At 43.0% G+C, this 23,963-nt stretch overlaps 1 protein-coding gene across 3 annotated transcripts in view; it reads left to right on the top strand.

Annotated features, from left to right (window-relative positions):
• Positions 1–23,963, top strand: part of DYSF (dysferlin) — a 441,189-nt gene that overhangs the window by 321,616 nt on the left and 95,610 nt on the right. For 2 of the 3 annotated variants that reach the window (XM_077280344.1, XM_077280345.1), the window contains exons 41-42: positions 7,166–7,239; positions 19,385–19,447. In XM_077280344.1, the coding sequence (XP_077136459.1) occupies positions 7,166–7,239; positions 19,385–19,447 (137 nt within the window). The remainder of the gene's footprint in view (positions 1–7,165; positions 7,240–19,384; positions 19,448–23,963) is intronic. The other variant, XM_077280346.1, reaches the window with a different exon arrangement.

Here is a 23,963-nt window from a genome sequence, read left to right as displayed (position 1 = left end):
TTCCTGTTTTATACAGTTCAACTACCTTTTCTCGTAGATCCATTGACAATTCTTTTGCTTTCCCCGTGACTCACAATCCAGAAACGTTAGTGGCTGGATGAAAGATGCAAGAGTCTGTCTGGATCCCAGAAACTCACTCGGGGTACAGGATAATGACACTGATATTTGGGGTGCAGGATAATGACACTGACACTCGGGGTACAGGATAATGACGCTGACACTCGGGGTACAGGATAATGACACTGGGGGTACAGGATAATGACACTTGGGGTACAGGATAACGACACAGACACTCGGGGTACAGGATAATTACACTGACACTGATATTTGGGGTACAGGATAATGACACTGACACTGGGGGTAGAGGATAATGACACTGACACTGGGGGTACAGGATAATGACACTGACACTGGGGGTACAGGATAATGACCCCAACACTCGGGGTACAGGATAATGACACTGACACTGGGGGTACAGGATAACGACACTGACACTGGGGGTACAGGATAATGACACTGACACTGGGGGTACAGGATAATGACACTGACACTGGGGGTACAGGATAATGACACTGACACTGGGGGTACAGGATAATGACACTGACACTGGGGGTACAGGATAATGACACTGACACTGGGGGTACAGGATAATGACACTGACACTGGGGGTACAGGATAATGATGCGGACACTGGAGGTACAGGATAATGACGCGGACACTCGGGGTACAGGACACAGACACTGAATTTTTGGAGTCTTTGGTGCCTGGGATGATGACATACTGGTAGAGTTACAGGATATATTTGGGGTTTTTATGAAGCGAGGTCTGCTCTGTAAATCAGTTATGTTCCATCTCTTGTAAATTCCTTATAACTTTTACGCTTGATTCTATTTTCGATGTGTGTGATAAGTTTTATACAAATATACCGTGTTCGTAAAGTGTTTTATTCACCGACACCTAACTAATAGGAGCACTAAAAGTGCTGATCTGATGACTCCAGATTGTTTTTGGCCAACTTGAGATTTTCGAGGTATCTGGTGTATTCTCAAAAAACCTTCCCTGCAAGGAGGCCAGAAGTTAGAAAGCATTGCACTAAATGTAAACCCCAATAAGCTGTGTACCCTAAAGCTCCTGGGCCTGTGATTATACATAGGGGGACATTTATGGCTCATCACTGGAGGTCCATCCTCTGCGCAGTGACACTAAGTTGGGGGCAGTAAGGAGTAACTTATTTATCTTTCGAAATGGCAAAGTAAAACTGAATCTGAGATTTGCTAGAATCCAAGCCAAATTTTGTGCTGCTTTCGGTGGGTGCTGGAGACGCCGCTGGACCAGTCGAGCCCTTCGCCTCTTGTCATAACCTTCAATGTGTCTCGCACATAAATAGTGACATTACGGTCTCTGTCGTTGCCGCTGATGGGCTCGTAGGAGTTTTGGCACCGTGTTCTCCGAAGCCTTTGTCTTTACCTTGGCGGCGTGCCAACATTTACACGTCTGTACGACCCGTTTTCTTTATCCTGGCAGTCGGGTTTTTTTCTTTTTTATGTTATTTAATGTAACACTCAGCTCACCGCCTTCCCCACCGAGAGAATAATTGCTGTTTCTTTTGAATTCTGTTTTCAAAGAGATTTTTTTTCTCCTTCTGGTTGGAAATATTACTAGAAGAGGGGTGTTGTTCCAAGCCTGGCGGGGCTCGTCTCATTAACACGTCAGGGCCCAGACTTACCAATAAGCCATGTGGACAGTGAGGTGTGTCCGTACGCACCGGGACAGCCAGTAACACAGAGATACTACCACCAGCTGACGACAGTCTGAAGGTCTCCTTATTTTTGTTTTCGCATTGAGCACAAATACTTTGACTTTTTAGAAATCCTGCCGAATACATATAGAAAAATCTAAAAATCTAGAGAAATTTGTTAATACCTCACCCAAAAAATCATCACCAAATACATCCTGTTACATCAAGTTGTTAAAAATTTGATTAATTACCATTAATATGGCTGCCTCTTGTCCACCCTAGAGCCCTAAGTTATATATGTGTCCAGACATGCCACTTATCACCACCCATCTGGGCTGGTTGACCTACGGTCATGCTCGGTAATGACGTTGAGGCTCTTTGTACGTAGGACAACATGCTTATCAACATGTTTTGCAAGATCAGTTGAACAGATGCCCATCATCAGTATTCTGAGACTAGGGGCATGAAAAATAGAGCCAAAATGTACCATAGGATAAATATAGGCACGTTTCAGCATCAGATTTGTAGACATGACAACAGACCCAGCCTGATTTCTACTGAATGAATCTTAGAACACCATGGATGGAACTCTATATCGATATATATGGTGGTTGTAGGAGATAAGTGTCAGTCAAATGAGCTTTGAATGGACATCTGTATGACATATGACCACCATTCGGCTAGGACTAAATAGAGGTTCTCTGGCCCAAGCTTAGATCACATCACCTTACAACTCTATATTGTTGTGTTTGGGGTCTTGGGGAGACAATGTCAGCCAAAGGAGCATTCAGTGGACAGCTTTCTGCTATCTATGGTTACCTTTAGGATAGGACTACACTTAAGATGACAAGCACCTTAGCTTTTGGCCATGTAACCTCTATTGATCTCTCCTAACTTTTTAAGTGCAGAGGTATCTCCTACATCTCCCCCAGTACTCATCCATACACATGCATGGTTTAAACATGAGTTTTCAAAAGCTAGTTCAGAGTAAAATGCTTCCAGACACCTTTGTGCTTGGCTTATCTCCTATGGAACCAAAAGGATCAGACATTCTAGAAGAAAATCTTGAACCCAACTGAACCAAACTTAGATCACCATGGATCTCTAGAGTGATGTGTATGGAGGGTTGGGGGAGATAGATGTTGGCCAGATGAGCTTCGAATGGGCAACTTTTTATGGTGTATAGTCACCCTTTAGCTAGGATTACACTTAAGATACCGATATACATTACATGGAGGTTGATTGGCCAACATCTATCTTCCCTGATTCACCCGGTGCTTCTCCATACACATGCTTGATTCAGTCATGTTTTTTTCAAATGGTAGTGTGGAGTCAGGTGCTGCCAAACAGCTGTTGATGGCTTATCTCTCATGGAAACAAGGATCTAGCCTTGATTGTAATTCAACATGCCCTAGATGATGTCAGAGAGGAGAAGGTCGGCCATTTTGAATTTAAATATCTGCTTCTTTTGTGTCTGCAAAGGATTCTGGTAGGTACTTATTCTCTTCATCCCATACAGGACACAGGCTATGCTACCGTGTGTGTCAGAACAGATTCCTGTTGGGTTAACAACCACTCCATAATGAAAATTGGATGTGAATGGCCATCTGAAGGTTAGGGCCATGCCTAAGATGTCCCTGTACTTTGGATAGCGGTTCGCAGAATGTGCAATAAGCATGTGTTTTCAGTAGGGGGTAATGGTGTATGTCTGTGCCAAACATCAGTATTCCTGTCCTGTTCAACAGACATTAACCTTAGAGGTGGGAGAATCAACTTTGAAGACCCCGGTCCGTGTTTTGTGATGGCTGGATGGAGCCCTGTGAATCGACACTTACCTGCTACCATCACCAACTCTTGTTTTGATTAGCCGGACCGGCTCAACGTTGAGTATGCTTCACGTCACAGTGATGATGTCGCACCAGCCCTGTTATCAAAAGAAGAGCTGGGGCTAATAACCGGACAGTGGTGATTCACAGGGCTCTCGTCCAGCGGTCACTGCTTACCGACCTGGTGACTGGACTCTCCCATCACATTAACCTCTGCGGATAACTGTAGACTTTGTGCTGTAGGGGTTTTTATCTATGTAGAATCACAACTGTAGCAAAGCAAGGTTTTGATTGTTCTCTGTTGTTGAAAATTGCTTAGAAATTCCATTATTTAGTGAGTAAAGAAAGATACATTTACTGCCGATTTTAATACGTTGCTATAGACATTGATTCTCAGAATGTTTTTGCGGTGAGTGATAAAGAAGCCGAGGTGTATCCCTAGACTTCCTGCTATCCTGTGATATCCTGTGTGCACACGGATGCTGTTGGGTGATATAACTCACATCTGGGCCACATAATAATACAATTAGTCAAAGCTTCTATATAAAAGTCTGCACTTTTACAAAGGTGTGATTCCATCACCTATGGCAGGAGCAATCCTTCCCCACGCTGGTCCCACATGTGTTTGCTCAGAGCAGACCTGCTCCTTCCAGCCGTAAAGAATGACTGATACTTTCATGGTTTGGAAATGAATAATAAGTTACGTAATTAGGGGGCAGTCATCAACTTGACCCTGTTCTCTGCTTCTGTTCACAATACATCTATCTATTATTCATCTTTTTTATAAGGAAACTGAATTGTATAGAAACTTTATGGACACTTTAGCCCTAACTGTTATCCGTGCATGCTTGGGTGTTCTAAGAGCCGCAAAACATGCATCCGCAGGGACTCGAACATATTATCCGAGCACGCCCAAGATACTTGGACAACACCCAACCATGCTCGGATAGGGTCATTCCATATCAAGTGATCCAAATATTAATATTTTTTTTACCTTACGTCTTTGGATTTTTTTAATTTTTTGTTTTTATGAAGTACAACGTTAGTTAATTACAAATTAAAAGTTTAGAATTTTTTTCTTCATCAGTTAATTTTTTATAGATTTTTAAAGTTTTGAAAAAGTGCAGATTTTAGCCTGGTATGGCTTTACATTTTTTATCATATCTCGGGCTAGAATTACGATATAGAGGTGGGAGAGGCATCATTTTTCTCAGAACGGTAGCAGCTTTCATTTGATATGTCACAAGACTATGTTTCTTTATATTTTGTTTTGGAGAAATCAAATTAAAAATTTTGATGCGCAATTCTGAAAAAAACGTATGTTTTAAAATTGTGAAAACATGCATGTGTGTTACTTGTGTTCTTGTTTATATTTGTACAGGGATTCAACTTGGGATCTATCACATTTGTATTTTTTTTTAAGCCTTGAATCATCTGATTTTATGTCTGTGTGAGTTTCTTCCTTTTTTCTTTTCAAATTACAACTTATTGCATTCAACATTTATATGTAACAATAAAGAAACACAAAAAACAAATACCGAAGTGCCAGAATAAATACATCTTAATCATCATAACTTGCTCAGCATTTTCAACCTGAATTCATTGAACAAACCAAAAGATAAAAGGTGATCACATCCTCAAGTATGGTTTTCTAAATACAGTCTGATCCTAATTATATGTAATAATAATAATAATAATAATATTATAATAATCTTTAGTTTTTATATAGCGCTAACATATTCCGCCGCGCTTTACAGGTTGCACACATTATCAATAAACAAAAAAAATAAATAAAATCAAGATTAAAAGAACCAATATTTTTACCACCTATTTATACATGGAACAATTTTTTTTCTACTATATCACGAAACCTGTCATTTCTGAAGTGTTTAAGAAGAATAGTACAGTAGTTAAATCCTCGTACTATAAAATATGAACTAATCAAACAATTAATAGTAGGTTTTTACACTGCCTTCTATCATCAATGTGTCCCTTCTAGTGGGTGAAATGTCATCTTGCCCATAAGCGCTCACTAGCAATGGCCGTTTCCTTCTGTGTCAGAGTATGTGCGGCTGTCATGGTGCTCGGCTCCACCTGAGTTATATCTGATTTTTGTAACTTTTACAATGTCTGATTTTCTTGGATACACAAAGGACGGCGCTGGACCAGAAGGTGCAAAAAAGTCACTTCTACGTCTTCATTTTCACAATCTTTGGAGAGTCCAGTAGCCGCCAGCGCTGATCATATTCACAGGTCACATAGCCAGTTGTGTCATCCATGGCCGATCTTGTGCCGCCTTCTACCACGTCATGGACGTCACTGTCTTTATTTCCACTACATGGGATGACAGTCCGGTATTGCTGAGTCCCTGTGATGGGTTCTGCTTCCTGTAACCGATGTTATAACAATCTCTCCTCCTCTTCGTAGTCCTGGTTTGTACAATACATGAACTGGATGTTAGGAGTATTTTTCTCCCTCCATTTGAGAAGCTGCCTGGGTGATAAGATTTGGTGTGAATACGGCCCGAGCTGCCGGCCGGTCATCTGCTCTGCAGTCACCGTCTACCCCTGGTCATCCTCAGCCCTAACAAAGCTTCTCCTCTGTCCTCTCCTGCTTCTATGTGGTAACATAATAAAATAATACAGGAATATCTAACAATCATGGATTATTTGGTAAATCTAGACCCCACACTTCTACACCGCAGGCTGAACAGATCTGAAATCAAGATTTTTGAACTGACACTGTAATAGTTTTATTTTTTAAAATATGATCCCATCATGATCCCAGCTTGTTTTTTGGTACAGATGTGAATATGAGCATAGCAGGCACATGTGCAGTTTTTGAAATTTTTAAATTAAACGTTTTTTTCGGAAATGCGTTTTAAAGTTTTGCGCTTGCGTTCGCATAGGTAAAATATTATCAAAGATACTCTTGTGACATATCTGGTGAAAGCCTGTACAGTTCTGAGTAGAATGGTGTGTATTTTGTTTCTCTATCTCTTTTCTAGCCTGAGCTATGGGGAGAAATGTAAAGGCAGGCGACACCGAAATTCACACTTTTTCCGAACTTTGAAAATCAATAAAAAATAAAAAGAAATATCTAGAATTTTTTCTTCTTCACATTTTGCATTCTCTGACACACTATTATCAAATAACAAAATCTCAAAAGAATTAAAAATATAGTGGTAAAAATCATTGGTTCACTTGACATGGAATGACCCGATAACACATTATCCGAGCACAATCGTTCATCATTACTAACCACTAAAGATACGACTGTTGACCCCTGTACTGTTGTGGAGACCTTCAAGTTGGCATCAGGAGACTTGTAGGTGATCCCATGCTTCCTGGGAGAAGGTTAATGCTCTCCTCGAAAAGGAAGGAAGATAGCTCTCCAGTGCCACGTGTAGGTGGCCACTTGTAGTAGGTGGCACTAGATAGGCAACTGTCTTCCTCTTGGAGGATACCTTATTTGGTTGCTCGTTATTCTGCTGGTTTCATTACTACGGGTCATTTTAATGTCTAGAATGTTGGTGGCCCACTCCAAACTTTGTTATGGGGCAACATGTCCTCTCTCTTCACCCCTATCCTATCGTTTTCAGATGATGTCAGTGTCACTCCGAGGGATGAAGTGCTCATCGATATTGATGACAAAGAACCACTAATCCCCACTCAGGTAAGACCCAGAATCTCATGTTAATAAATGTATGAAATATTTCAAAAGAAAATCAGATCAGATTTTATAAAACATTTGTTGGACTCGACCTGATGCTGTGTGTCCGTTTCACTAGTGTGTGGGACGTAGGAAATATTTCTCCGATTTTGAGAAGAATTGGTGATACATGTGCTTGGTAATATACTGTATGATATTCACAGGATTCGTTCCCAGTGATAACTCTTGTTGGTGTTGCTGCCTAATGATATCTTTTGGGGCAGAGATGGGTATCTGTGTTGTAAAAAAAAATCTCAGGACCTAGACCAAGAAAACGTTTTTGAAAATCGTATAATATCTCTGATCAAGGTCATTCTGCTCCTGCTACACGTAGGTGATGGAGTCAAAGGGAACCTGTCATCAGATTCATGAACTCAAAGCACGGGCAGCATGAAACCGAGCCTGAACTCACGATTGCTCCAGCACTTCAGAGAAGGTGTAGTTAGAAAATCTGGGAGAAGTCAGACTAGTCTCGTCTTTCCGTATAGTCTCCTGCTGTTATTTCCTTGTTCTGGACCAGGTGATTGACAGGTGTCTCTCATAGCGAGAGACTTGTCAGTCACCTGCTCTGGGAGATGTCAGCTAGGGGTGGCGGAGGACTACTGTTATCTCTACTATGGTCATTGACCGGATCTTCTAACTATATTTTCTCTGAAACTAGATTTATTATCTTATTACAAAGCCTCCCATCTGTCTAAGATCAGACTGATGATCTTAATTTTTAAACCTGTATTCTTGTGATCCTGTAACACCACCTTGAGCTATTCTGTTAAATTTCCCATGACTGCCGCTGTTTCCCACCCTACTGCCTCTTCACTCTTTTTTCCTACTGCTCATATCGGTTCTCGATGTGTTACGTTCCTCTTGAATTATATTGTTCGAATGGACAATAGTTTCTGCTTGAACCTTTTTATTTTGTACCAATTTTTTTTTTTTAAATATGGACACGTTTTTGAATCTCATTAAAAAAAACTTGGCCATTTGGCTTTTCCTGGCTCTTTGTCTCCCTGCACATTGCTGGCTGAAGAATGAGTTAAAGAGCACCGTTGACCAATTTTTTCTTCTTATTATTATTATTATTATTTATTATTATAGCGCCATTTATTCCATGGCACTTTACATGTGAGGAGGGGTATACATAATAAAAACAAGTACAACAATCTTCAACAATACAAGTCACAACTGGTACAGGAGGAGAGAGGACCCCGCCCGCGAGGGCTCACAATCTACAAGGGATGGGTGAGGATACAGTAGGTGAGGGTAGAGCTGGTCATGCAGTGGTTTGGTCTATCGGTGGTTACTGCAGGTTGTAGGCTTGTCGGAAGAGGTGGGTCTTCAGGTTCTTTTTGAAGGTAAGAGGGGAGTAGAGAAGGAGATCTTGTGAGGATCGGAGTTTGCGTGTAGGTAAGTACCGGGAGACGAGGTCACAGATGTATGGAGGAGACAGGTTGTGGATGGCCTTGTGTGTCATGGTTAGGGTTTTGTACTGGAGTCTCTGGTAATGGGGAGCCAGTGAAGGGATTGACAGAGGGGAGAGGCCGGGGAATAGTGGGGGGACAGGTGGATTAGTCGGGCAGCAGAGTTTAGAATAGATTGGAGGGGTGCGAGAGTGTTAGAGGGTCGGCCACAGAGCAGGAGGTTACAGTAGTCGAGGCGAGAGATGATGAGGGCATGGACTTTTGTTTTTGCAGATTCTTGGTTTAGGAATGTACAGATCCGTGAAATATTTTTGAGTTGAAGGCGGCAGGAAGTGGAAAGGGCTTGGATATGCAGTTTGAAGGAGAGATCAGTGTCAAGGATTACCCCGAGACAGCGAGCTTGAACTTCATACACGATGTAATATTGGCTGCAGCGCTGAATAAAGAGCTGAATAAAACATTTTTATTTATTTACCATACCTTTCTGTTTAGAAAATATTATCAATCAAAGTATTAGGTAACTAATGAGTTCATTTTTGCTAAGTCTAATTTGGAGTCATCAGAGAGTTCTCACTGGAGGGGTGTACTTCTCCTCCCTGTAAGCAGTTCACCAATTGTAAGCAGGCAGCACCAAATGGCCGAAAGTGAACACACCCCCACAATAGCTCAGAACAGCCTATTTCTGTGTAAGAACACGTCCCTAGTGAAAACTACCTGATAAGGTCCACTTGGACTTAACAAACATTAACTCATTAGCTGCCAAATATTTTGATTGTTAACATCTTTGCAATTGAGGAGGTGAGAGACAAAGACCTGCTACCACTTCTTGTAAAAAAACAAACACAAAACCAAAACAGGCAGACAGAAGTCAGTGTTACTGATAGGCCCTCGGCAACCCAGTCCGACACTGAGATCCCCCACGATTTCTGGTGTACAAAGCCAGAACGGCTCAGCTCCATGCACTGTTTTGTGGGCGTTCATGGGTACTGCAGCTCAGCTCCTATTGTAGTGAACGTGTGCTGAGCTGTATTGCTCCATATACTGTGGACTTCCGGCTGCTATGGGATCTGCTAACAGTTGATCAATGGTGTGCCAGGTGTCAGACCCATCAGCAGTTCCAAGTATGGATGATTAATATGATAGTCTGGTTCTGGCAGGAGTCCATTGTATTGCTAGGCACCGTGAAGTACCACAACCTGCTGAATACACTTAGGGAAGTGAAAAATTAGAACGCAATAACCAGAGATTCACTCATTTCAACTCTTGATCCATAGTAGACACAGACAAATTCTTTCCCAGCTGCCTCCGATGCATTTCTCTTCTGCCGTGATCCATCCCAGACCGGACTATACTAGATGTTCTCTGGCTACAAACCCTTCTATGCCACCTGAAGCCGTAAAGTTTATCCTGTGGGTGGTGTTCTTAATTGGTGTTATTTTGCCTATTAAGCCTGTAGCAGAACTTCACTAGGGACCTCACAATGAGTCCTTCATCACTTCAGTCCATTACGTTCCTACAGATCTCTGAAAATTCCACTTGTAGGTCACCACTTACCAGCGGTTACTTCTTTCCGGGTTCTTGGTTTTTGTGGTTGCTGTTTAATGTAATTTCCCAAACAGATGCCAACGCCATCCAGCCTGCAGCGAAGAAAGTGCCAGGAAATTTATTATGTTTAGTAAAGGTCGCTTGCCCTCACTGCAACCTCTCTCCTCATTCATGGTCCTCGGAGACGGGCGGCTGCAGGTCCGCTAAATATAGAGCCACTAAAAATGGAATTAATAAAGTCGTGCAGAAGCATTTAACACTATAATTACACTTGTAAAAGGGTTCCAACCTGGTGGACAGCTACTTTATATGTGGTGGTAAATATGGAGACATTAAGACATTTGAGAAGATTTACCGACACCAGTGACTATACAAATGCCGTACCATATGAATGGTGCATCGGCCTATTCCCCGATGCATCTTACGGTGCCTTTCACAATCTCAGATTGGGCATGACTTTGTTTTGAAACAATTTGTTAAAAGTTAAATATGTTAAAATTTTTTTTATAAATGAGTAACTGACTGGACCATAAACCATCTGTGGTTGTATGCAAAAGATCACATTTTTCCTATTACTTGAGGTCCAGTAGATCATATTGTGAGTGCAGTAAAATGGAGGAAAGGAAAGCAAAAATTCAACATTAGGTTATCGGCACAGAATTTTTTTTAAGCTGATCAAGTCGCTCAAACTCTCAAAATATGGTTGGAAGACTCTTCCTATTCTCTTTCTATCCATTTATATTATGAAAACACTTTTCTCATATATTTTGTGTTTTGAGTGTTTTTTTTTTTTTCAGCCTCAGGTTTTGAAAAACAAAAGATGATAAAAAATAATCACTGTCCAGTCAAAGGGCTAAAAAATGCTTCAGGGAAAACAAGCTCTTCAAACATACCTCAAAACTGCTTCAGGAAACAAAAAATGTTCCCCAAAAATTTCCCAAAGAAGGAGCTTTTCCTGAAGCAGTTTTCGCTAGAAAACTTGAAATTTTTGACCACCTGAAAAAAAACTCCTCATGCACATACCCTAAAGCTTGATATATCTTGTGCCAGGTCATGTTATCCAGTTGTCTAAGTGCAAAAGAGTATTTGTTTACCTCTTTCTATCTTTAAGCTTTCAAGTCATGCTGTGTCTTCATGTGAAGGATCCAAGCTGACATAAGGTCAGGCAATGCACCTTAGGATAAATGTTTGCAAAAAACACTCTCCAGTGCCACCTAATGAGGGCAGCTTCATTATAACTCAAGTTTTATCTAAAGTTATAAGCAGAAGGAGTTTTCCAAGGGGTTTTTGGAGCTGAAATTGAGTGGAAGCTGAGAGGAAACTCTTTAAAATTCTTCTAAAAAATGAAAAAACTCCTCAACATCTTGGAGGTTCGGCTCACTTTCCTCGAAAACACTCAGCAGAAAGACTGTGCATATACCCTAAAAGTTTGTATGATTCTTTTTGGTGAAAACTCTGGTTTGGTCGTGTTGAAAGCCATCTTCATTGACACGTCTTCCTTTTGAATGGAGCCAATTTGCATTCCTGAATTTATGACCCTCAATCCAGTTTCATTATCGTATATGAACTCGTTTGCTTCAATTTTGGAATTGGTAATCTGAAATTGGAGTGCGTATTATGAGATTGAACAACAAACATCTCACGATTCCAGTTCCACATTCCGTGAAAAGTGTCTGTCAATCTAAAACTTTAAGAAATAACTATAATCTGAAGAAATTGCCCTCTAAAGACTCCTTTCTCTGGGTTCACAGAGGCTTTTTTCATCACACGGCAGTCGGGAACTAAACAAAGAAAGGAGAGGTTCTCCGAAAGGTCTAAGAGGAGAAAGGGTGACCTCCCTGCTACGTGGCTTCCAGTTTCTGTCATTGGAAGAAAGTATGTTTTTACTGAGCCCTTCCCAAATACTTGTGTTTTTGGAAGAATTTTCCAAAATTAAAAAGTAATTTTAAGATTTTTGGTAAAAGCACATTTGGAAATAGCAGTCAAGTGGAGGTTCTTGTGCCTTGTGTTCACAGTTAGTCACCGCACCTTCTGTTTTCGTAAGTTGTATGGAATATTCTTAGATAATACCACAAAGAACCAAAAATGACCGAAATGATGTTAGGGGTAGCCGCAGCCGTTCTGTAAAGGTTCTCTCTGTGTAGGCAACTTATTTTACAAGGTCTGCGGCTAAGTAACGTTGGTTTGTCCTGGCATTCTAGAATTGGGCCATAAATACTTAGTTATACAAAAGGAAAGAGTTAACAATCTCTACGCGGAGCTTAGAAAACAATTTGAAGAAATTAGGACAGATGTCATTTTCTTTTAAGTCATTAATCTTTGAGGTGTCTTCCTGTCACCAGAACTGGACACATTAGGTGACTGATCTGAGAGGGAATGAAAAGAACAATGAAAATGGCATGTACAGTGGCATGTAAAAGTTTTGACACCCATGATCAAAATTACTGTTATTGTGAACAGTTAAGCAAGTTGAAGATGAAATGATCTCTAAAAGGCTTAAACTTAAACATGAGCCATTTCTTTGTATTTTGGGCAAAAAGAAATGTTGACATTGTGGAGACACAGCATTGTATGTTAATTAACCAGACGACTATTTTTAGCAAGCCAGAAAGAATAGACTGTGATCTGTATGTTGACTACATTTTTTTACATTTTAAAAATTACAAAAAGGAAAATGGTCCAGTGGAAAAGTTTTGGCACCCTTGTAGATTTGTGTGCTCATATAACTTTGACCAAGGTTTCAGACCTTAAGGAGCCTGTTAGGGTTATGGCTTGTTCACTATCATCGTTAAGAAAAGGCCGGGTGATGCAAATTTCCCAGCTTTATAAACACCCAGCCTCGTCTAACCTTGTGCCAAAAAACAGCAGCCATGGGATCTTCTAAGCAGCTGCCTAGCACTCTGAAAATGAAAATGGTGGAGGCCGACAAAGCAGGAGAAGGCTTTAAGAAGACAGCAATGCGTTTTCAATGTCCCTTTCCTCAGTTCAAAATGCAATTAAGAAATGGCCATTACCAGAGACAGTGGAGGTCAAGCAAAAATCAATGGCAATAGCTTGTAGGATTGCTAGAGAGGCATATAAGTACCACCGCTTAACTTCAAAAGACCTATAGAAAGATTTAGCAGACTCTGGAGTTGTGGTACATTGTTGTACTGTTCAGAGACCTGCACAAATAAGGCCTTCATGGAAGAGACATCCGAAGAAAACCTCTCCTGCGTCCTCACCATAATATTCAGCGTCAGAAGTATGCAAGAGAACATCTAAACAAGACTGATGGATTTTGGAAACAAGTCCTGTGGACTGATGAGGTTAAAATAGAAATCTTAGGCGACAATTATCAAAGATATGTGAGGAGAAAAAAGGCCACAGAATTTCAGGAGAAGAACATTTCGTCAACCATTAAGCATGGGGTGGATCAATCATGCTTTGCGGTTGTGTTGCAGCCAATGGCACTGAGAACATTTCACAGGTAGAAGAAAGAATAGATTCAGTGAAATTTCAACAAATTCTTGATGTAAACTGTCAGGAATCCCACCGTATGTCAGGCATCCCACCAATAAGTCTCGGTTCACAGGGAGAATACCGTTATCATCCCCACCACTCACACCAATTTGTCATGAACCGGGGTTGTTTGGTTGCCCCTGGTTCTTTCTGAAGGGGATTTATCTATATCCCACTTCCCAGTTCCAGTTTGGAGCTTGCAGCTCTCTGGCACCCCCTTACCCTCAGGTCAGTCAGGGTACTGCACCTAGGATAATTAGTCGCCAGAAAGGCTGCCTGCTATGTACTGGCTAATGGGCACGCTGCAGCGTGGGCAATATAACTACTCCTACTCAGGCGGGAACAATAATTATCTATTCCGCCGGTCGCTACAAAGACTCCCAACCGCACAGGACAAATCTGCTGCCACCAGCTCCGATTTTGTAATTATTAACAGGTCCGGAGCCAACCCAGATTAGTAGTGTAATTCACTTCAGAGGATGTGACAGTTCGTTATAGAGCAAGGAGAGACAAGCTAGTAGTTTAATATTTTACTCCAAATAAAAGGAAGGCAGTGTTTACAAAGTATAAAAAGATTTTATAAAGAAGACAATTATCATATGTACAATACAATTACAAATCAAATGGGATTAACGTTGAAAAATTACTTACATTTCGTTATGTCATATTATCTGATGGCTGACCGTGTGCTGTGGGGGGAAGGACGAGCATATATGCGGATGTATCACCCCTGTATAACAGCTAGACCCCAGACAAAGACACGTGAAGACTGCTGCTTCACTCACTTATTTCCTAGCCTAAAACCAAAGCCCTCCCCCTGTGGTGACCTCACTTAGACGCTGGATACTCTCCTGTCTTAGCATTATGAAAACCCATCATCCCACATATCTTGGTGTAGGAACCTCATAGAAAGATGACACCTGTGTCGTTATGCTCAGCGTGTCACAGGGATTAGTTTAAGTATAGACATGGGGTGGCTGGGTGACCCAGTTCTGTAGTAATCCGTTTCTCAATTGTGCTGGTTCTGGAACTTAGAAAACTCACTGGCTGATAATTGTACAGAAGCCCATTTCAAAAATGTACTTGTCCCACTTCTATCATTAATCAGTGCTATGATATTTACATTTGCAAAGACAAAGAAACCTTGTTTTTTTTCCCCATGTGCTTCTACTTGTACTTTCACTTTAAAGCCATATACATTCTTGAGGGAGGGGGAAATGAGGGGTTTAGGGTTACACACAGGCAGAGAAAAGAAGGGGAGGTCCAATCTGCAGCGGGTGTCTGGTCTCCACTGGATGTAGCAGAGTTCATTGTGCGCGATAATACACAATCAACTACCTCATGTTCCTGACATAAACATAAAACCATCTGTAAAAAAGCTGAAGGTGAAGAGAGGAAGAGGATGGCTTCTTCAAATGGATAATGTCCTAAACACATATCAAAATCCACAATAGACGACCTCAGAAGAAGCAAGATGAAGGTTTTACAATGGCCCTCACAGTCCTCTGATCTTAACGTCATTGAAAATCTGTGGCTAGTCCTCAAAATAACAGAAGATACAAACGGCCCAGGTATCTCACAGAACAGGAGGAATTCTCCAAGGAAGAATGGAGGAACATCCCTCAATCAAGAATTGAAAGACTATTGTCTGGCTACGAAAAGCATTTACAAGCTGTGATACTTGCAAAAGGGGTGCTACTAGGTACTAACTATGCAGGGTGTCCAAACTTTTTCACCGGCCTAATTTCCTTTTTGTACTTTTCAAAATGTAAAAGATTATATATATATATATATATATATATATATATATATATATATATATATATATATATATATATATATCCCTTTTAGAGATCATTTCATCTTCAACTTGCTTAACTGTTCACAATAACAGTAATTTTGACCAGGGGTGCCAAAACAGTTACATGCCCCTGTAGCTGTTTGTTAGACTTTGTGGTAGTTCACCAAGCTGGCAGACAGCTTTGAGCCACACACCACAGTTCTGCCAACCACAATGTGGCTCCCATGCCACAGATTGAGACATTTGTAGTTATGCCCTGGAGCCACGCAGATCCAAATCAAAGCCTAAAGTGAGTTCCTTACCAGCAGGGCAGCTTCCTATAGACAATGTGTTTAAGACCTAAAACGTTTCATCGTGACCTCCATCCATAGTGTTCATCAGTGGGGACTTCTTTAGCCTTTCCACTTACTATCTTTTGTAGTTACATAGTTACATAGTTATTGAGGTTGAAGGAAGACTTTAAGTCCATCTAGTTCAACCCATAGCCTAACCTAACATGCCCTAACATGTTGATCCAGAGGAAGGCAAAAAAACCCCATGTGGCAAAGAGTAACTCCACCATGGGGAAAAAAATTCCTTCCCGACCCCACATACGGCAATCAGACTAGTTCCCTGGATCAACGCCTTATCAAGGAATCTAGTGTATATACCCTGTAATATTATACTTTTCCAGAAAGGTATCCAGTCCCCTCTTAAATTTAATTAATGAATCACTCATTACAACATCATACGGCAGAGAGTTCCATAGTCTCACTGCTTTTACAGTAAAGAATCCGCGTCTGTTATTATGCTTAAACCTTTTTTCCTCCAGACGTAGAGGATGCCCCCTTGTCCCTGTCTCAGGTCTATGATTAAAAAGATCATCAGAAAGGTCTTTGTACTGTCCCCTCATATATTTATACATTAAAATAAGATCACCCCTTAGTCTTCGTTTTTCCAAACTAAATAGCCCCAAGTGTAATAACCTATCTTGGTATTGCAGACCCCCCAGTCCTCTAATAACCTTGGTCGCTCTTCTCTGCACCCGCTCTAGTTCAGCTATGTCTTTCTTATACACCGGAGACCAGAACTGTGCACAGTATTCTAAGTGTGGTCGAACTAGTGACTTGTATAGAGGTAAAATTATGTTCTCCTCATGAGCATCTATGCCTCTTTTAATACATCCCATTATTTTATTTGCCTTTGTAGCAGCTGCCTGACACTGGCCACTGAATATGAGTCTGTCATCCACCCATACACCCAGGTCTTTTTCATTGATGGTTTTGCCCAGAGTTTTAGAATTAAGCACATAGTTATACATCTTATTACTTCTACCCAAGTGCATGACCTTACATTTATCCCCATTAAAGCTCATTTGCCATTTATCAGCCCAAGCTTCTAGTTTACATAAATCATCCTGTAATATAAAATTGTCCTCCCCTGTATTGATTACCCTACAGAGTTTAGTGTCATCTGCAAATATTGAAATTCTACTCTGAATGCCCCCTACAAGGTCATTAATAAATATGTTAAAAAGAAGAGGGCCCAATACTGACCCCTGTGGTACCCCACTGCTAACCGCACTCAGTTAAGCCCCTGAGAAAAAAGTCATGCTTTTGGGAAAAGGGTGTAATATCCGTATTTGAACATGCTCCTTCTATTTCTGACTTTGGAACTAGATGAGGTCACTCTGATACTGTTGATGCCACTGGACAACTCTGGTTTACTCCTTCTTCTCTTGTGTCTCAGCTGGTTTATTCCCATTCTTGACCTTGGCTTCTGTTTCAACTACCTGGATGCCTCTCAATATTTTGGTCTGGACTTGGACCTCCTTGTTTAGGTGTATTGACTATTCTCTGCCAGCCCTCTCCACTGGCCAGCAGCCACTCCGTGAATACAACCCAGTGGACCCTGCAAAAGTCCAGATCCCTCTATAGGTGTTAAAGTGTGAGGACCAGGGCTCCCCTAGGAACTTCAGGATGTGGTGTCTTGCATAAAGCTTGTCCGTGGAAGCCTAATAAGAACTGCCAGCCATCTTCTGACAGTGCTCCTTTATGGTTGTTAATTGTCAGTAGTATTTCCTATCTCCACGTACCTAAACAGCAGTTTGACTTTTGTTTTGACCCCCATCTTAATCTAAGAAATGGAACTTTAATTTTTTTTTGTTTATTTACGTATTTTTCTTCCAAGGAAATAGACTTCTGATTTTTTTTTTCCAGAGAACTTGGGTTTAATATTGACCTCCTGTTCCAGACCAATAAGAACACCATCCACAGTGCATGTTTGAGGAGCAAACGACAAGTTCCCCTGGTGGTTTGTCTGAGACCACACAACAGCTGCTCTGGGGTTAGCATCATCTTCCCCCATTGCTGGGTCCAGTCATGTGTGGAACAGGGAGATATAGAAACTTTTTTGGCCCAGGCAGCGTAAGATTCATCAGCCAGGGCAAACACACGGTGACGGCACCAGTGTGGCGGGTTTGCTTTGCCTATAAAATTGAAACTTCCTGGCAAAAGAATTAGTAAACCTCTGAAAAAGTCTAGTTGGTTTTCTTGGCCAAGTCATGGGGCGACCACATGCAATTATCACTCAAGAGAAGAAAGAGCAATAAACTCAGCTGCTGCAGACTGTAAATCAGTAGTAAAAAGTTTCTTTGCCAGCTCTTCTCTCGGCAAATTCCTCCATGTGTGATGCTGTGAAGGCCACAGGCAAAGGACCGGATGGAAAATGTGGATATCCTATGTCTCATCGTCCATTCTGGTCATTTATTAAATCTGATATCATATATATTACAGTATATATAAAATGTAATACCAGAATAGTCTTAAATATCGGACTAGTGTATAAAACTATTGGAAAAACATTATCTAAGCTTGATCAGCTCTTGTGAACTTCAGTAGATCTTCAGACAGATCATGTCGGGTTATTGCAATTTCAGTGTAGAAATTTCAGTGTAAACTGTAGAAAAATAGCGACTGTCCATTTTTCCACAAAAATCTGATCTACCGGGGGCTTGAATTTTGTCGCAGTGAAGCCACGGCCGGTGTCGGTTACGTAGGCCGTCCTACTATGTGCGCACATAATTGTAGATGACTTTCTAGGTCGATGACATAAGGTAATGATTAGCGCTGGCAACAGGAGCTCGAATCAGTCACCGCCATGCTGGGAACTTATTTCATGAGGTTTTGGATGTACAAAGGGTTTAGTAGAAAAGAGCGGTGAATATTTTTGGGTTCCAGGAACCACAAGTTCAATCACTATGAACCATCTTTGGTTCATAGATTCAAAATCTCTTCGCGTTTACGGGGCAGCCTTTATGGGGATAGCACATGTATAGAAAGTCCTCACCTCAATGTAGAAGACTGAGCAGAACTTTCTGCTGGAGCCCCCCCACACTGTATACAGCCAGCCATGCCATACAGCACCATATAGTATAATGCCCACACAACAGTGCCAAAATTACTAAACCATAGAGTGCCGACTTCACCATAAGCTGCCAAAATATTCTGTACGTTTGGTGGTTATACCTCTTTTGGAGACCATACACTCTGCACACCCATTTTTTGACTGTTGCTGACTTTTATTGGGGTCTTCGGGCTCCATTGTGGCTTATGCACTCTTGACAACAAGCACAACCAGTGCATGGAGCATCGGAATTAGACAGCTCGTGGGTACAGAGTCTCGGCATACAATCTGGAGATGGTTCGCTTGTTGGACAAAAGTAAATGTTTTAGAAAGTGGTAAAATTCTGGATTTTCTTCTCACCGTATTTTCTATCTGTAACCTCTTCTGCTCCTCATTTAATCAGCTTCTTGTGATGTCATTAATATTTGTCATGTAAATAATCCCCAATTCTTGTTTGTAGCTTACAGACGGCGTGAGCGGCTCAGCCATAATTAACATGTCGTCTTCTCGCACCAGCCTCCATGTATGTATGATCACTGTGTAATATGTGTCATGTATCGCGTGCCCGCATGTCACCGCACATAGCAAGCGACACCCGGGAACCATGGAGAGGCTAGAATTCACAACAAGAAAATAGGAATAACACCCAGTATACAGGACATGAGGAGTGATACTGTGCAGTGTATATATACAGGACAGGATGAGTGGTAATGTGCAGTGTATATATACAGGAGGAGTGGTACTGTGCAGTGTATACATACAGGACAGGAGGAGTGGTACTGTGCAGTGTATATATACAGGACAGGGGGAGCGGTACTGTGCAGTGTATATATACAGGAGGAGTGGTACTGTGCAGTGTATATATACACAGGACAGGAGGAGTGGTACTGTGCAGTGTATATATACAGGACAGGGGGAGCGGTACTGTGCAGTGTATATATACAGGAGGAGTGGTACTGTGCAGTGTGTATATACAGGAGGAGTGGTACTGTGCAGTGTATATATACAGGACAGGAGGAGTGGTACTGTGCAGTGTATATATACAGGACAGGAGCAGTGGTACTGTGCAGTGTATATACACAGGACAGGAGGAGTGGTACTGTGCAGTGTATATATACAGGTGTCACGATATGGTATGAAATATATAAGTTTAGTTCTCTTGCTAGCCTGCTGTGGGCTAAGCCCCCCTTCTTGGAGTGATTCTGCGGCAGCTTGTGGCTGCAAATACCTGACTTTCAGCTCACGAGCCCTCATCCCCCGCACCAAGGTATTTACGACCGGCATTTCCTGTAGTGGAAAGTGCCCAGCTTTAACTGGATTAGAAACTTCTAGAATCTTGAAAGTCTTTTGTTCTGTTTTTGGAAGATATTAGGCAAATCGTTTAAGTTAAGACCACGAAAACATATATTTGTAATCTCCATCGAAGGATCTACCCATCACTCTAAACATGAGCTTTTAACTCCATCAGGTGAAGAAGTAGGGATTTCTCTGTAAATATGTATCCCAGATAGGACATATTTGATCTCATTAGAATGCTCACGTTAATCCGAGATGAATGCTGGGTTTGATATGACTATGACATGTTCTGGAGCGAAGTTACGGGCATCAGATATATTTAATGCACAGTGAGTAACACTGACGAGGTAGGAGGGGTTGGAAAAGCCAGCCCTTTCTGTGAGGTCACAGACTGTAGGTTTTAAGTTGCTGGCAGACTTTCAGGAGGCAGATTTGAGTTTTTACCTAAAGAGCCCAGAGTGCACGCCCTGATGCACTGGGATAGATGGAAAGTTCCCCTAGCCTGTTGCCTGCAATGCTTTGAACAACTGTAAGTGTTATTTCTCATGTTATTCCCTGTTTTTTTATAATTACCTTGTACATATTTGCAATTGTCTCTTTTGTAACATCTTTGTAAAATATTTTGATAAAGCACTGCCTACATTTTGTGGGGTATATTATTTCATGCCAGTTCTTTCTCCATGCTCTAAAAACGTACCCTAAGTCTCTGAAGGGAATTACGCTACTGTTTTGGGTTAGCTTCGGACCCGTGTAATCGAAGCTGGTGGCGGCACTACCGTGTGCAGGCCTTTGGGTGGTGTAGCGATTGCGGCTTGATAATTATTGTTCCTGCCTGAGCGGGAGTAGTTTATCACGTCGCTGCAGCGTGCCCAATAGCCAGTACATAGCAGGCAGCCTTTCTGGGGAATAATTACCCTAGGTGCAGTACCTAACCTGACCTGATAGAAAGGGGGGCGCCAGAGAGCTGCAAGGTTTAAGTGGAACTGTAAGCGGGATACACAAAAATCCCTGCAGTTCGTGGTATATTGAAGAGCAGTGGGATACCTAAAATAAGCCCCTGCTGTAAACTAAGAGGTCCCTAGCCTTGTGTGTGTTTTTTCATCACATTGTGGCAGTGGAGGGATAACTAAGATAAGCCCCCTGCGCATGTGATTGCCGTCTGTTCGTTTAAGTCACCCCAATCCGTGACATTGGTGACAGTGGTCAGGAATCCCTGTGGATTTCGTGACCAATTGGTGGCAGCGGCTAAGGGATCGTGACAACTGGTGACAGTCACGGTGTGAGTCGTGACAATTGGTGGCAAGGCGGTGGGATGTTAGAGCATTAGTGATTTGGTTTGAGCAATTATTCCTCTCACTAAAAACTTGCAGAAAGTTCTTGCGAGGACTCTGCGCAATTAAGTTTGGAGAAAGAACTCAGTGGTTATTAGTCTTGAGACAATTGTGTACTGGTAATTATCCCCTCCCTTTCTCTTCATTTTTCTATCCTATCTTTTATTTGGCAACCATGGCTGCGAAAGGAGAAGCCTGGTACGCCCAGCAGAAGAAGGACGCTCTTGCTGGGATATGCACGTACCATGGCCTGAACCCCCAGAGCAAAACCAAGACTCAAATGGTCGCTGAACTGGTGCAATGGGAAGCCGCTCTAGACCACTCCCAGAGCCCAGAAGCCGCAGAAGCCAGCACCAGCGAACATGGTGCTGCAGCAGAGGTCCAACCACTGAATGCTGGCCCTGTTAGCAATCCGGGCGAATTGGACCCCCACCTGCAGGCGGCCTTGGAAGAACTCCCCACTGACGACCATGATGGACGTTTGCAGCTGATTCAGCAATACCGGCAGGAGGCCGAGGCCCGAGCCGAGCGAGAGGCCCAGGCCCAGCGAGCCGAGCGAGAGGCTCAGCGAGCCAAGCGAGAGGCCCAGGCCCAGCGAGCCGAGCGGCAAGCGGAGCGGGAGTACCAGCTGCAGATGGCCCAACTGCAAATGCAGGGGTCGTCCCAGTCCAGCCGTGAGCCCAGCAGCGCTCAGATACCGAAGCCCCGGCCCGATCACTTCCCTGTTATGGAAAAGGATGGGGACTTGGACACTTTTCTGCGGGCCTTTGAGAAAGCCTGCAGACAGTACCAGCTGCCTACACAAGAATGGGCACGATACCTGACACCAGGGCTGAGAGGAAAAGCTCTGGAGGCGTTTGCTGCCCTCCCTCAAGAACAAGATGGTGACTATGAGGCCATCAAGCAGGCTCTGATAGCCAAGTACCAGCTTACACCCGAGGTGTACCGTAAAAAGTTTCGGACCCTCCAACGTGGCCCACACGACAGTTACAGTGATGTGGTGCATGGAGTGGGGACCCACTTTGACCAGTGGACACAAGGACTGTCAGTGACCACCTTTGCACAGCTGCGAGACCTGATAATCAAAGACCAGTTCTTCCATCTTTGCCCAGCTGAGGTGCGACAGTTCGTGATGGACAGAGAACCCAAAGATGTGACGAAAGCAGCGCAGATTGCCGATGCCTATGAGGCCAACCGTAGATCGGAAGTGCAGAAGCCAGTCACCACCAGCTGGAGAGGGGGTAAGCCTGCAACCAACGCCAGTACCCCTGCCAGCCAACACCCCAGAGATCCTGTCCCCGTGGCCAACAGCACCAGACCTACCACCGAACTTCGCCAGTGTAACCACTGCAGGCAGCCTGGTCATATCAGTCCCAACTGTCCAGACAAGCGGAAGAACCCCCCAGCCAAGGCCCCAGGGCCTAATGCAGCAGTTCTTTTGGTGGGTGGTGTGGTTGGGAGGGTGTGTGACAACGTACAGCATGTCACTGTGGGAGGTGGTGTTGCTACAGGCCTCAAGGACACCGGGGCTGAACGAACCCTCATCCGACCCGAACTGGCAGCCCCTGAAGAAATCATTCTGGGGAAAACCCTAACTGTCACTGGGATTGGGGGCATCAGCTGTCCCTTGCCAATGGCCCGGGTTTATATTGATTGGGGTGCTGGGAGCGGGGTGAAGGAAGTGGGGCTGTCTGATAATTTGCCCACTGATATTTTGTTGGGGACTGATTTGGGGAGGTTGGTTGCATACTACGACGTTGACACCCCTCCCCAATCTACTAATGAGGGTAACGTTAACCCTGATGATGATGATGATGATGATGGGAAATCGCATGTGTTACCTGGCCATGCTTTATCTTGTAATGATGCATCTGATAACCATTTTTTCCCTAGGATTGATGGTGAAAATGTTATACCTGTGCCAACTGAACCTGATAATGATGTTTCTGTGAAAGTTGATGTGTCCATAGGTACAGGCGTGCTCAGCCACGTCGCTCTGCGGAGTGAGACGGCTGAGGAAGCCCTAGCAGGGGCAAGTGTCGGTGCTACAGGAAATGGGGAGATACATGGGAACCGTGAGGAAGGTGATGCCATGCAATTGACCAGTGCCACCGAGGAAGGTAACTGGCCCATAAGTAGCAATGCTCCTGAGGTAATGGGGGTGGATGGGGAGGTAGAGCCCATAGCAGCGTCGGCTGATGGGTCTGTAGAAACCCCCGGGGAGACAGCCTACGTAGCTGCTGTCACCCGCAGTCAGACTGCCCGTAACGCAGATAACTGTCTGCCTCCCGGACCCTCCTCGGTCATCAGTATGACTGAACCAGAGGTGGACCCAGAGCAGGTCCCAGAGGGCTCCCGTGGGGAAGGGACCCTGACGTCGCTTCTGGCTTCCCCTAGCCAGGAGTTTCAGGC

The sequence above is a fragment of the Ranitomeya variabilis genome, chromosome 1 (assembly GCF_051348905.1).
Source record: "Ranitomeya variabilis isolate aRanVar5 chromosome 1, aRanVar5.hap1, whole genome shotgun sequence".
Lineage (NCBI taxonomy): Eukaryota > Metazoa > Chordata > Amphibia > Anura > Dendrobatidae > Ranitomeya > Ranitomeya variabilis.
Note: the sequence above shows the minus strand (reverse complement) of the source record. Positions and strands in the feature narration are given on the sequence as shown.